The sequence below is a fragment of the Thamnophis elegans genome, unplaced genomic scaffold (assembly GCF_009769535.1).
Source record: "Thamnophis elegans isolate rThaEle1 unplaced genomic scaffold, rThaEle1.pri scaffold_267_arrow_ctg1, whole genome shotgun sequence".
Lineage (NCBI taxonomy): Eukaryota > Metazoa > Chordata > Lepidosauria > Squamata > Colubridae > Thamnophis > Thamnophis elegans.
The window spans coordinates 1-15,157 of NW_022473736.1; the positions used below are offsets into that span (position 1 = coordinate 1).

A 15,157-nucleotide genomic window follows, 5' to 3' on the forward strand; every position below is an offset into this window, starting at 1 on the left:
TTGGGCCCAAGCTGGTTAAAAACCAACCCTGGGTATTCCAGCTGTTTTCACCTGATTAAAAGTGAAAGTTCGCCCCTTTCTCGAAACGCTCCTGGTCCAATCGGGATACTGCTGTCTGGTTGCTAGGTGACTTCAGTCCCTCCTTCCGAGCACCTGCAGGAACGACCTTGGTTCCCAAGAGAAAGTATTTTGCTTTGGCTACCACACCCTAACTATCTCTATTCCCTCCCCTCCCTATCCTAAAGCTTCCGGTTGACATTTGTGTAGTTGGAAGTAGCTCGCAGCCCTCCCGAGCTCCATTTCACTGGCGGAGGCACGCGGGCCGGTCCGCTGTTTCCAGGGCGGTCCGGGCCAGATGCCAGCACTGGATCCGTCCCCCGGGTCTTTTTTTTATTATTATTATTATGATTGAAGTTTTTATTTTTTTTCCATTTTCATGTCACATAATCACATGTATACTTTTACATAGCCAACATGATATTGTATTATTAAATGTTCACATCAATTCATCTTGATTACATCAGTTCCTCTTGTCCTCAACGCCCCAAAAAGATTAACACCCCTTATTAGCTTTTCTACTCTCCATACACCTCTTTCTTCTACTCTCTCTTACTTCCTATCTTCCCTCCATCTTCTTTCCTACTCCACTTCCCCTTCCTTTCTCCTTCTCCTCTCTTACATTCCACTCCTCCTTATCCTCATCCTCCTTCATCCCCCTTACCCTCTCTCCTATCCCTCTCTTCCCATCTTTCTTCTCCCTTCTGCTTCCCACTCTCCTCTCATTGGTGTATTTCCGCTTCCATACTATTCTACTTCCCCCTCCTTCTCCTTCTCCTCTCTCCCCTTACCACTCCTCCTTATACACTCATCTTCCCCTTCCCCTCTCCTATCCTCCTCTCTATCTTTCTTTCTTCCTCTACTTCCCACTCTTGACACCTGTGGTTGATGAGAACGGTCCTGGCTTATGAACAAACAGTGTCTCCATAATCTCCAGAAACTTCCCGTATTTTGGACCAAACTGTTTTGGGTTGTGTTTTTTTTAATGTCCATCTTAGGTTCTTTGCTTGCTGTCGGCTTTCGGAATGGAAGTCTTTATATCCTGGATTCCATATCGTTGGAAAACGACCATCCAGAACCTTTCCAATACTCGAAAAGATCCATCACTATCATGAGCTTTTCCCACGATTCTGAATATCTCGCCACAGCCGTGAGTAGCGAAGCTCTTTCTCCGGGACCCTGTCCCGCTTCTGCCCCCTACAGGCCACCCCTAGTTCTGGGTATAACCTCCTGGTTCATTTTCCAGGAGGTCGGCAGCTTGGCGGTTCGAATCTCTAGCGCTGCGTAACGGAGCGAGATTCCCGTGACTTGTCCCAGGTTCTGCCAACCTAGCCGTTCGAAAGCAAGTAGAAAAATAGGCACCACCTTTGGTGGGGAGGGAACAGCCTTCCGTGCGCCTTTGGCGTTGAGTCAAGGTGGCGCAGTGGTTAGGGTGCAGCACTGCAGGCCACTTCAGCTGACTGCTATCTGCAGTTGGCTGTTCAAATCTCACGGCTCAGGGTTTGATCAGCCTTCCATCCTTCCGAGGTGGGTAAAATGAGGACCAGACTGTGGGGCAATATATGCTGACTCTGTAAACCGCTTAGGAGAGGGCTGAAAGCCCTATGAAGGTATATAAGTCTAACTGCTATTGATATTGCTATTTGTGAAAGTGTTTTTGCTTAAAAACTGGCAACTTGAAAAACCTATTTTTCAAAGAAAAAGCAGCAAAGGGGAGATTCAAACCCCCCCCCCAAAAAAGAAACCACAGAATAGTAAGGAGAGGGGGGAACAGGAAAATCCGGGGAAAGGTACTAGAATAAAAAAGGAAACACCCTGAAAAAAAAGATGTAACAATCACAAAACAGGAAAAAGAAGAAGTTAGGGGGAGAAGAAGGAAAAGAATTAAAACTGTGATTTTGGGGAGCCCAAGAGAAAATGCCCAAAGGAAAAGAAAGGGAAAAAGAATTACGTTAGTAGAACTAAAGAGAACAGTAGTAAGATTGTTATGGTTGTGCAACTAAGTAAGAAATAAAGAAATTACAGTACCTTGTTAACTGTAGGAAAAACTGAAAGAAATGCTCTCTAGGTTTAAATTGAATTAGAGGATATACGCTGTTTGTAGAAATCTATCAATGGAGAAAATAAGAAGGTGGCGCAGTGGTTAGGGTGCAGCACTGCAGGCCACTTCAGCTGACTGCTATCAGCAGTTCAGCGGTTCAATCTCACCGGCTCAGGTTGACTCAGCCTTCCATCCTTCCGAGGTGGGTGAAATGAGGACCCCAGACTGGGGGGCGATATGCTACTCTGTAAACCGCTTAGAGAGGGCTGAAAGCCCTATGAGCAATTGTAAGTTGAACTGCTAACTGCTAAAACAAGAAAATGAAAATTTGGTGGAACTGTGAAGGGGCAGTCGAAGAGATTGTTTATGTGTAAGAAAAAATGAGCACAAAGATGAAAAATAATGGAAGAGAATAATTTGGCTGAAGGTGAAAATAAAACTATGGAAGACCCAGGTGACACTTTGTTCCTAATAGGTATAATTTGTATTTTAAAAAAAAAACTTGGAAAAAAAAAACCTGTGTGAACTTCGATAACTGGTTTTCTTTTCTGGTCGATTTTTCTCGTCTTGTAGGATGAAAAACATCTCGTTGAACCTTTACAAAAAAGTTGGTGGAGGAAAAGAAGTCGGGAGAGGCTGGCTGCCCTCCATTCCCACTACAAGCCGATTCGCACCTTCTTTTGGGGTACACCTAGATAGTAGTGAACCAGGCTCTTAAGTCTTGGAGAGACCGGCTCTTGGTAAGTCCACCTCAGAGGTGGGTCCTACCGGTTCGCACCGGTCGGTAGAACCGGTTCGTCAAATCTACCGAACCGGTTAGAAGAGGTTCCACCAGGGACCCGGAAAGCCAGGCCACCTACAGAAGAGGTTCCAAATTTTTTGAAACCCACACTGCCAAACACACACACACACACACACAGATAAAGAGAAAGAAAGGAAGAAAGAAGAAAGAAAGAAAAAGAAAGAAAAAAGTGAGAGAGAGGAAAGAAAAAAGGAAAAAAGGGACAGAGAGACAAAAGAAAGGAGAGAGAGAGAAAGAAAGAAAAAGAAAGGAGGAGGAAGAAAGAAAGAAAGAAAGAAAGAAAAGAAAGAAAGAAAGAAAAAAAGGAAAAAAAGAAAAAAGAAAAAGTGAGAGAGAGATGAAAAAAAGGAAAAAGGACAGAGAGACAAAAGAAAGGAGAGAGAGAGAAGAAAGAAAGGAAGAAGGAAGAAAGGAGAAAGAAAAAGAAAGAAAAAGTGAGAGAGAGAGATGAAAGAAAAAAGGAAAAAGGGACAGAGAGACAAAAGAAGGAGAGAGAGAGAGAAGAAAAAGGAAGGAAAGGAAAAGGAAGAAAGAAAAAAGAAAGAAAAAGTGAGAGAGAGAGATGAAAGAAAAAAAGGAAAAAGGGACAGAGAGACAAGAAAGGAAGAGAGAGAGAAAGAAAGAAAGGAAGGAAGGAAGAAAAGAAAAGAAAAGAAAGAAAAAGTGAGAGAGAGAGATGAAAGAAAAAAGGAAAAAGGGACAGAGACAAAAGAAGGCGAGAGAGAGAGAGAGGAGAGGAGAGAGAGAGAAAGAAAAGAAAGAAAACACATGGCCAGCAAGCCACTCCCACCAGGTCACATGGCTGGCAAGCCACTCCCACAAAAGAGGCAACACACACAGAGTAGGTTCGAAAATTTTTTGAAACCACCACTGGCGCACCTGGTAAAAACGGCTACCCTATTGGAGTCTCTCCGCCTGGAATAGTTTCAGGACCGACAAACCGTGGTAGTTGTGCCTTCAGACAACGTAGGTTGGCCAAAGGAGGAAGGTGGGTCAAGAAGGCCATATGGGAATCTGGAGTATTCTGGATCTGTAGTGAGAGGGTGCCACCAAGTCCCACCTCACCGGAAGACTCGATTGGCTTTGGAGTTGAAAGGTACAAGCAGCCAACACTTGGCTCAAAATGTGGGCCAACTCAGTTGGGTCACTCGTGGTCCATTTGCCTAACCAATAGTTTGACCCAGTCGTGCCACCCTGGAACGCCTCCCTGCAGAACAATCAAGAAAACACTTGACGAAGGAAGGGAAGAAGGAAGGGAAGGAGGGGAGGAAGGAAGTAGAGAATGGAGGGACGAAGGAATGGAAAGGAGGGGAGGGCAGAAGAGAGAGGAAGAGAAGAAGAGATAGTAGGAGAGGAAGAAGAAGTGTGGAGGAGAGGTAAGGGAAGAGAAGAAGAGGTAAGGAAAGGTGGTGGAAGGGAGAGAAAAAGAAGAAGAGGAGGAGGAAGAGAAAGAAAGAGAAGGAGAGAGGTAGGAAGGAGAAGAAAAAGGGTAGGAGTAGGGAGGGTAAGGGAAGGAAGAAGGGATGAGAGGAGGAAGGAAGGAAGTAGAGAAGGAAAGGAGGGAGAAAAGAAAGAGAAAACAGGTGGTGTCATAGCAGGTGCGAAGGATGGTAAACAAGGCATTCCAAACTATACCTTATAACCTTTTAAATGGAATAATAATAATATAAGAATGGCAAAGAAAAAGAATAACTATGTGAATGTATACCTATAACTGTATGTAAGAGATAAATGACAGTAAAATATAAAGCATAGGGCAGAAGAGTAAAGAATAAAGATCCAGCTATGCCTTTAAAATACTTCTTAAATTTTTAATTTGAATAAAATTTCAGGACTCCTGTCTGGTATAAAATGACAAAGCTGTATACCGATGAAGAGATATTGAGACTGAAAGAAGCGGTGCTGAATTTGGACATATATTGTATGGGACTTATATAAGACTTGTTTGAATCTTAATTTAAACTGCGCATGATCTATTCTTTGGGGCGAGGAGAGCGGAGATCATAGTTTTCTGGATTGTGGTTGGGATGAATGGAGTCGGGTGGTGTGGGGTAGATGGAAGGGTAGTGAAAGTTCAATTAGATTACCTTGATCCAGAATGTAAGCTGATTTTGTATAAATTGTTATTTGAATACAAGGTAAGAAAGATATCTGGAGAGTCTACACGAGGGTGGAGTAAATATGAGAGGAGCAATGGATGAGGATAAAATATATATGCGGACACGGGTAAAGGCAGGATGGGAGGTATAGAATTTATATGCGGAAGCAGGTAAAGACATTGTTTAAGATTTTAAAAATAATGAGAAGCTGAGTTTAATGTTAGAGAGTATATTGACTTCTCTTTCTTGGGGGGGGGGTTCCCCCCCCCTTTTTTTCTTTTTATTATTCTTTTCTTTTTTGTTCTTTATTTTTTTATTATTATTATTATTTTGTAACTTCTAATCTATTTGGTATCAATATACTCCAGACTTTGCTTGATAAAGAACGATGCCGGGAATGGGCCCTGGGAAGTCGGAAGGGGGTCAGGGAGGGGGGTTCAGGGGGTGGGTGGGGGGGGAGGGTGGAAGTATAGACTCAATTTTCAGAACAATGAATGCACTGGATACTGTTGCTTTTTTCTTCTTTTCTTCTTTCTTTTCCTTTTTTTTCCCCTTTTGTTTTAGTACAAAACGAATAGAACAATGAATACTAGAAATGCACGAAGTGAGGAGCAGAGGGAAAGAAGAGGGGGGAATTAAGAGGAGTGATAAGGGAATGTAAGGAGGGTGAGATGTGGGAAGGGGAGAAAGGAATGGCTGAGGGGGGAGGAAGTAGAAGAGGGGATGTTGGAAGGGGGAAATGGAAAGTTGGAGGGGTAGAAGGAAGGGTGTATGTAGGATAGAAGTGTTATGAGTTGTTTATTGCTTCTTTTTTTTTAACTGCCAGTATTTAAGTGATTGTATAAAGGAAAAGGAAAATGTAATAAAAGAATCTTTGATTAAAAAAAAAAAAGTCCTCCCCACAAAATATATATATATATATATATTGTAAACGCTTAGAGAGGGCTGAAAGCCCTATGAAGCGCTATATAAGTCAAATAAATAAATAAATAATAGGTAAATAATATTTGGTCATAAGTAGCTAAGTATAATAAATAAATAATTTTTTAGGTATTTTTTAGGTATTTATTATACATTTATAGGCCGCCCTTTTCCCTGAGGGGACTCAGGGCGCTTACAGTAAAAGGGGAAAGCGGGTGTAGGACAAATACAAAAAGAAGTGTGAACGAAATAAATTAAGCAGTAAAACACAACATTCACTCGGCATTCGGGAGGGGCGAAGGTAAAACTTATCCCAGGCCTGACGGGCTAGCCAGCTCTTGAGGGCTTTGCGGAAGGCCTGGACGGTGGTGAGGGTACGAATCTCCACGGGAGATTGTTCCATAGCGTCGGAGCTATTTATTGAGCTATTTATTTATAAATCTATTAAAGCTGATAAAGGAGGAGAAACTTGTGGCTTAGTGGTTAACACAACTGCTTAATATGTAATACAGCACAGGTTCGAATCCCAGTAAGGGTATGGCTAGCTGATGAGAGCTAAATAGCTTGAAATAGATCTATACTAGTCTCCCTTTATTATTTATCAGCACAAATGCAACACAAATAAAGAATTGTACGTACAAATGGATAATGAACAAGGAGATTATGAACGCAAGATAGAAATGTATAGTAGGGAAAACACTAACTGCAAAGAAACTGAACTGCTGTATGATATACGATGGAACTTCTTGTTCCTATGTTGTTTTTAAGTCATGTGTTTGTCTCTGTTGATGTGCTTATGTGTTTAAAATAAAAATTTATTAAAACAAAAACACAAAAAGAAAACACTTGACGGTGCGATGGCTGGATCCGCGTTGCTTGGTCTCCTTCTCAGGTGGAATACGACTTGGCCAATACCGTCAAAGAGAGCTGGTGGTGATCCGGAGAGACCGGATTGAGCAGAGCGCCATCCCCACGTACATCGCTTGGTATCCCCCAATCACAACCGAGTATTTCTTCCTCACTGCCAACGATCACTACAAAATGAAGCTTTACAACGTGACCACCAAGTTGTGCAGGTAAGTTTCCTGGGGAAAGTCCCCGGGCGAGTGCGTGTCTGCAAAGAGTCAGGCTCCGGCCTGTAAGGAGGCGGGGTTGGACTAGGAGTGGGAGACACACACACACACACCCTCAGTCACAGACACACAGTGAGTAACTTTGGGCCGGCGTCCCCCTCTGGGCAATAGACACACCCCCCCCCCCATGGGGTTGTCGTCATTGTGATTTGGGGAAGAAAGAGAGCTGGGTTTCCGAGGAAAACCAGAAACTGGGATTTCTGAAGAAAAGGTGAATTATAATTGGGTGGTTGGTTAGGTTGGTCGGTCGGTTGATCGGTCGGACGGACGGATGGACGGACAGTCGGTCGGTCGGATGGATGGATGGTTGATGGGATGGTTGGTGGGATGGATGGATGGATGGATGGATGGTTGGGTTGGTTGGTTGGTTGGTCGGCTCGGTCGGTTGATCGGCGGTCAGACGGACGGACAGTCAGTCGGTCAGTTGGATGGATGGATGGTTGGTGGGATGGTTGGTGGGATGGATGGATGGATGGATGGTTGGGTTGGTTGGTGGTTGGTGGGTCGGTCTTCCAATATCTCAGGGGCTGCCCCAAAGAAGAGGGAGTCAAGCTATCTCCAAGGCACCTGAGTGTAGAACAAGAAGCAATGGATGGAAACTAATCAAGGAGAGAAGCAACTTAGAACTCAGGAGAAACTTCCTGACAGGGAGAACAATTAATCAGTGGAACAGAAGTTGCCTCCAGAAGTTGTGAATCTCCAACACTGGAAGTCTTTAAGAAGATGTTGGATAGCCATTTGTCTGAAACCGTATAAGGTTTCCTGCCTAGGCAGGGGGTTGGACTAGAAGTCCTCCAAGGTCCCTTCCAACTCTGTTATTCTATCCTAAATGATGATGTAAAGAATGGTTGCAGGAACTGGGTATGTCTATTTTAATGAAAAGAAGGACCAGGGGAGACATGATAGCAGTCTTCCAATATCTCAGGGGTTGCCCCAAAGAAGAGGGAGTCAAGCTATTCTCCAAGGCACCTGAGGGAAGGACAAGAAGCAATGGGTGGAAACTAATCAAGGAGAGAAGCAACTTAGAACTAAGGAGAAACTTCCTGACAGTGAGATCAATTAATCAGTGGAACAGAAATTGCCTCCAGAAGTTGTGAATCTCCAACACTGGAAGTCTTTAAGAAGATGTTGGATAGCCATTTGTCTGAAACCGTATAGGGTTTCCTGCCTAGGCAGGGGGTTGGACTAGAAGACCTCCAAGGTCCCTTCCGACTCTGCTATTGTATTGTATTGTGTTAAATATTATGGTTTCTCGGGCGATTTTCAGCTCAGGCAGGGGACCAGCTCAGATAGTCCTGCTTTATCAAATCCAGGGCTACCGACCATGACTTAGGCAAGGTTCTAACCTGGGACGGTAAGGCAGCAGAGCCAATGGGAGAAGGACCTGTGCTTGATATGCGCTGGGTGGGGTTGTCAAAGTTTTTTCATGACGTGCTTCTCGTAGGAAGACAGCTTGGGACCCACCTATGGTTCTCCTCTGGGGAAGTTTGTCGTCCTTCCGTTGGGCGAGGACCAGGATCCGCAGAAGCGCTACCTGGCCTACATCACAAAGGAAAAGGTACAGGGAAGGGACACAATGGTGTTGTGGTCCAACAGTGGCCAGCAGATTCAGAGAGTGAGGAGGGTTGGGGAGGAACCTGGGCCAGTCCTGGAGTCTGGGGAAGGCTCGGATGAGGGCTCTGTGTCGGAGGCAGAGAGGGGGACAGGGCCGTATGCCAATTATCAGCTGCCTTCAGAGTTGGACATCAGTGAGGCAGAAGAACAGCTGGAGCCTGTTCCCAGTGGGCGCATGCACAGAGCGGCCAGACGAAGGGAACAGCTAAAACAACGGGGGTTGACTTGGGAGTAAGGCCACAGGTGGACGGTGAATGGCCCCTCCCAGAGGGAATAAAAGAGGAGCGACAGGGGAGTGGAGTTTGCAGGAGACCATTAGTTCGCTTCATTGGTTTGTGACTCTCCGAGGCTCCTTGCAAGTTCTGCAGAGATCGTCCTGGCAGCTCTCCAAGCCAGATGAGGTCTGTGACTATAAATCCTCCCTTGAAAGACTTTGCTGGATATAAATGAGCAGAATTTGCAGTCAATTAATAAAAGGGGTTTTGGTCAATACCAGGAATTTGCTTCATGCTCTTGGGAAGAACAGAAGGTACCATTCCTTTGTGGACTTCAAATTCCTCCAGGCAGGTTCTCTCTCCCATCTTCTCCTCCTCTAGGTTGGCCTGCAATCTTACCCGTCGATGGAAACCCGCACAAGTCCTCGGCGTTCATCTGCCACCCTGCAGGGGTCTCCGACCTCACCTGCTCCTACACCGGACGCTACCTCTTCACGGCGGGGGGCAGCGACTCAACGGTGATGAAGTGGGACGTGAACCTCGAGTGAGTAGTCGTTCCTTTGAGGGCAGGGAGGTAAACCCCGACCGGCTGGGGAATTCTGGAAGTTGAAGCCCACTCATCTTCAGGTTGCCAGAAACACAGAGCTGGAGGTTAGGTTAACTTAGGTTAGGTTCTGATATCTCAGGGGTTGCCCCAAAGAAGAGGGAGTCAAACTATTCTCCAAGGCACCTGAGGGCAGAACAAGAAGCAATGGGTGGAAACTAATCAAGGAGAGAAGCAACCTAGAACTAAGGAGGAATTTCCTGACAGTGAGAACAATTAACCAGTGGAATCAGAAGTTGCCTCCAGATGTTGTGAATCCTCCAACACTGGAAATTTTTAAGAAGAGGTTGGATATCTATTTGTCTGAAGTGGTGTAGGGTCTCCTGCCTAAGCAGGGGGTTGGACTAGAAGACCTCCAAGGTCCCTTCCAACTCTGTTATTCTATTCTATTCTACTCTATTCTATTGTTCTATTCCTGTTCTGTTCTGTTCTGTTCTGTTCTACTCTATTCTATTGTTCTGTTCCTATTCTATTCTATTCTATTCTACTTTATTCTATTGTTCTATTCCTGTTCTGTTCTCTTCTGTTCTACTCTATTCTATTGTTCTGTTCCTATTCTATTCTATTCTATTCTATTCTACTTTATTCTATTGTTCTATTCCTGTTCTGTTCTCTTCTGTTCTACTCTACTCTATTCTATTGTTCTGTTCCTATTCTATCTATTCTATTCTATTCTATTCTACTCTACTCTATTGTTCTATTCCTGTCTGTTCTGTTCTGTTCTACTCTACTCTACTCTATTCTATTGTTCTGTTTCCTATTCTATTCTATTCTATTCTACTTTATTCTATTGTTCTATTCCTGTTCTGTTCTGTTCTACTCTACTCTACTCTATTCTATTGTTCTGTTCCTATTCTATTCTATTCTATTCTATTCTATTCTACTTTATTCTATTGTTCTATTCCTGTTCTGTTCTGTTCTACTCTACTCTACTCTACTCTATTGTTCTATTCCTATTTCTATTTCTATTCCTATTCCTATTCTATTCTACTCTACTCTACTCTACTCTACTCTACTCTACTCTACTCTATTCTACTTCATTCTATTGTTCTCTTCCTGTTCTGTTCTGTTCTACTCTACTCTACTCTATACTCTACTCTATTGTCTATTCCTATTCCTATTCTATTTTATCCTATCCTATTCTATTCTATTCTACTCTATTCTATTGTTCTATTCTATTCTCTGTTCTGTTCTGTTCTGTTCTACTCTACTCTATACTCCACTCCACTCCACTCCACTCCACTCTACTCTACTTTATTGTTCTATTCCTATTCCTATTCCTATTCCTATTCTATTCTATTCTATTCTATTCTATACTATTCTATTGTTCTATTTCTATTCCGTCTGTTCTACTCTACTCTACTCTATTCTGTGATGTTTTCTCAGTTTCCTCCAAGGTGGGGGGGGGAGCGTTGATTTCCTTCTGGCAGAGGGGAGGCAGGTGAGTACCCAAGCCCCTCCCTGCAGGCCCTTCTGACCGGGGACCCCCTTCCCCCCTGCCTCCTTCTCCAGCGCTCTGGATGCCGCTGTCTTCCTGGGAGGCAAAGACCTGATCCCGTTTTACAACCTGTTGGAAGGAGGCAGAGACGGTGCCTTTTTCAAGGTAAATCATCTCAAGTTTGGCATTCCGGTTAACGGCCCAGAAGACACCTCAGCACAACAGCGGCCGTAAAAATAGAGGGAAAATATACGGTTTTATTTTATTTATTATTTATTTATTTTGTAAAATAAAAACCTTTCAGAGGATGGGGGGAAAGAGACCCCAGAGCAGCATTTCTCAACCTTGGAGACTTTAAGTCCTGTGGACTTCAACTCCCAGAATCCCCCAGCCAGCACAGCTGGCTGGGGCATTCTGGGAGTTGAAGTCCACAAGACTTAAAGCCCCCAAGTTTGAGAAACACTGCACTAGAGGCTGATGGAGACAGAACTCCAAGCCAAATGTTGTATTACAGGCAGTCCTCGACTTACGACGTTCATTTTAGTGACCGTTTGAACTTACAGCAGCCCTGGAAAAACGGGACTTACGAACCGCTTTCCAGACAACGCTTGCGGCCTCCCCGTGGTTCGCGTGATCAAAATCCAGCCACTGGGCAACTGACTCACATTTATGACGGTTGCAGGGTCCCGTCGTGGGGGCCGTGAGCAAAGCCCGTGGGGAAGCTGGATTCACTTAATGCCCGCGTGGCTAAGTGAGGCAACTGTGGCAAGGAAGGTCGTAAGACAGGGAAACCGCTCACGTTTAAGAACCGTCTCGCGTAGCAACGGAACGTTTTGGGGCTGAATTGTGGTCGTCGGCCCTGGGCTGCCTCTCTTGCACGCTGTTGTTGCAACGCTCAAAATCCTCTGTACATGTTCAGGAGCTGGAAGACTATTTTTACTACGCCCAGCTGGTCCATCAAGGCATTGACACCATGGAGCCTAGGAAGGTCTCCGCTCACATCCCCTTGGAGCAGCTGCCCTTCGTGATCCGGGCGATGGGGTTTTACCCCTCCGAGGACCAGGTCAGTGGGTTTTCAGGGGCACGGGGGCGGGGAGGGTTTTCAGGGGTGGGTGGGGAGCAGGGGTAGGTTACTGCCCGCAGTACTGCCAAAAATGTTGGCATTTAGTCATGCTGGCCACCCTCGCGCATATGTGCTAGTCGTTCCCGACTCTAGGGAGCGCTGCTCATCTCCGTTTCAAAGCCGAAGAGCCAGCGCTGTCCAAAGACGTCTCTGTGGTCATGTGGCCGGCATGATAGCAATAGCAATAGCAGTTAGACTTATATACCGCTTCATAGGGCTTTCAGCCCTCTCTAAGCGGTTTACAGAGTCAGCATATCGCCCCCCCACAGTCTGGGTCCTCATTTCACCCATCTCGGAAGGATGGAAGGCTGAGTCAACCTTGAGCCGGTGAGATTAGAACCGCTGAACTGCAGATAACAGTCAGCTGAAGTGGCCTGCAGTACTGCACCGTAACCACTGCGCCACCTTGACTCAACGCCAAAGGCGCACGGAAGACTGTTCCCTTCCCACCAAAGGTGGTGCCTATTTTTCTACTTGCTTTCAAACAGCTAGGTTGGCAGAAGCTGGGACGAGTCACGGGAGCTCACTCCGTTACGCGGCGCTAGGGATTCGAACTGCCGACCTTTCCGATCAACAAGCTCAGCGTCGTAGCCCCCGAGCCGCCGCATCCCAAATAAAATGGGCAGCAAATAAAATCTCACCGGGGAGTCTTAGCAGCCCCCATCCGACAAGACCAGGTTTTGGAAGATTTCTCGGAGCTGATGGCAACTCTCATTCCTCCTCTCAGATCGAAGACATACTGAACGAAGTCAAATTCAGTGAGTTCCTGGACACCGGGAAGCAGGTCACCCAGATTAATTTGGGGGACTTCATCAAGCTATACATTAACCACCGACCGGCCTTCGGCCTGGCCTCGAAGGAAATTCAGCAGGCCTTCGAAATTTTGGGCTACGAGAACCAGGACCAGGAAGCCACCATCAACCGAGATGACCTCCTCCTGTTGCTGCAGCACAAAGGTCGGTGTGTGTGTGTGTGTGCGTGCGCGCGTGCGCCTGCATGGACGTCGTGCATGTGAAACCGTGGGACACGTTGGTGATTTTGATCGTTTGAGGTGACCGATTGATTTCTCGTTTTCCTCGAGCAGGAGAGCATTTCTCCGAAGAAGAATTGGCCGAGTACCTCACCACGCTTCTGGGCTTCAACCCCGAGGGCGGCCGTGTGGAGGCCGGCAGCTATGACCCCACAGGTGCTGAACCGCAAACCCCGCTTGCAAAAATGGGGATCCTTTGTGGCTGCTGTTGTGGCCTGCTAGCGGAGCTGGCAGCCGATTCGGACCGTGAGGAGGTTGGGGAGGAACCTGGGCCAGTCCTGGAGTCTGGGGAAGGCTCTGTGTCGGAGGCAGAGAGGGGGCCAGGGACGTCCGAGTGCCTTTGGAGTCAGATGTCAGCGCGGCGGAGGAACAGCTGGAGCCTGTTCCCAGTGTGTTGCCAGACGAAGGGAACAGCTAAAAGAACAGGGGTCGACTTGGGAGTAAGGCCAGAGGTGGACGGTGAATGGCCCCTCCCAGAGGAAGTAAAAGAGGAGCGAAATACATTTAGGGCGAAACAAGAGTTCAAATTGTAGGGAAACCCAACCAGGCGAATCTAAATGAATGTTAAAAGCCCCCCAAAACAGGCCATTTCCCCCTAGATAAAACCCAGAGTAAGAAGCAGTACTTGTCCACTGTTAAAAATAAAGTTGGACTCAACTTTTTTGAGGAAAGAAACCTGCCTTTCTTGGCAGTGTTACAGCATTGGCTTCCTACTACTTCCTTGCGGATTCTCCGCCTAATTTTCAAGCTCATCTTAGAGCCTGGGGATCGCTTAGTGGTCTCCTATCCAAGTACCCGGGGGGGGGGGGGGAAAGGGCGGAAATATGTCCCAATTAGGATCTTCTCCCTCTCTGTCTTTCTCTCCTTCCCAGGAATATGAGAATAGCTGCATTGCAATTAAAGGGCAAAAAAATAATCAATTCAATGGGTTCCACCACAAAACCGCGGTAGACTAAAGCACGCTCGACAAAAGCGCGTACCTGACGTCATCACAGCGCGACGAAAACATCACGCTGTGAGCGGTAAACTTAAAATTAAAGCGAAAACCTTACCCTAACCCCCCCAAACCTAACCCTAAACCTAACCCTAACCCTTAACCTAACCCTTAACCTAACCCTAAACCTAACCCTAACCCTAACCCTAAACCTAACCCTAAACCTAACCCTAAACCTAACCCTAAACCTAACCCTAACCCTAACCCTAAACCTAACCCTAAACCTAACCCTAAACCTAACCCTAAACCTAACCCTAAACCTAACCCTAACCCTAACCCTAACCGTAACCCTTAACCTAACCCTAAACCTAACCCTAACCCTAACCCTAACCCTAACCCTAAACCTAACCCTAAACCTAACCCTAAACCTAACCCTAACCCTAAACCTTAACCTAACCCTTAACCTAACCCTAACCCTAACCCTAACCCTAACCCTAACCCTAACCCTAAACCTTAACCTAACCCTTAACCTAACCCTAAACCTAACCCTAAACCTAACCCTTAACCTAACGCTAAACCTAACGCTAACCCTTAACCTAACCCTAACCCTAACGCTTACCTTTATGTGAATCGGCTTGCTTTAAAATCGCTTTTTAAAATCTCCGCGGTCATATTTGTCACGCTGCTGATGACGTCAGGTACGCGCTTTAATCGGGCGCGCTTTAGTGGACCGCGGTTTTGTCGTGCCACGAATTCAATGTAGCTTTGATCTTGTAGATTCCTTGCATGGTTCCCAAAAATCCTAGCATCGGTTCTCTTTCGCAGGTTCAGAGGACATAATCGAGGAAGAAATCCCCGAGGAAGTGACGGCTGCTTATTTCACAAAGGAGGTCCTGGCTTTACCCGTGCCGGAACCCACCGAGGTGGCAACGGAGACGCAAACCTCAGACGAGGCCACGAATAGCAGTTTATTGTCGCTGAAGACTTCGTGATTTACATCCTCGGTCTCGTTTTTTCCGCCTTGGATTGTTGTCTTCCATCCTCAGATTTACGACTTGTTATTTTTTTTGAAAAACAACCGTTTTAGTTTCAATGGGAACGGAAAATAAAAGTTGTTGGTATTCGTTTGCTTTTTTTAAAGGAAAA

At 45.8% G+C, this 15,157-nt stretch overlaps 1 protein-coding gene across 1 annotated transcript; it reads left to right on the forward strand.

Annotated features, from left to right (window-relative positions):
• Positions 1-1,055: 1,055 nt before the first annotated feature.
• WDR66 (WD repeat domain 66) lies at positions 1,056-15,003 on the forward strand (the record flags this gene model as incomplete). Its single annotated transcript, XM_032238518.1, is given in 14 exon segments — positions 1,056-1,207; positions 2,672-2,775; positions 2,777-2,806; positions 2,808-2,838; positions 6,813-6,840; positions 6,843-7,000; positions 8,498-8,611; positions 9,264-9,273; positions 9,276-9,426; positions 10,999-11,089; positions 11,844-11,987; positions 12,775-13,003; positions 13,132-13,233; positions 14,837-15,003. Coding segments are annotated over 14 exon segments (1,511 nt in total), but the record flags the coding sequence as incomplete, so codon positions are not given.
• Between the last annotated feature and the right edge of the window lie 154 nt (positions 15,004-15,157).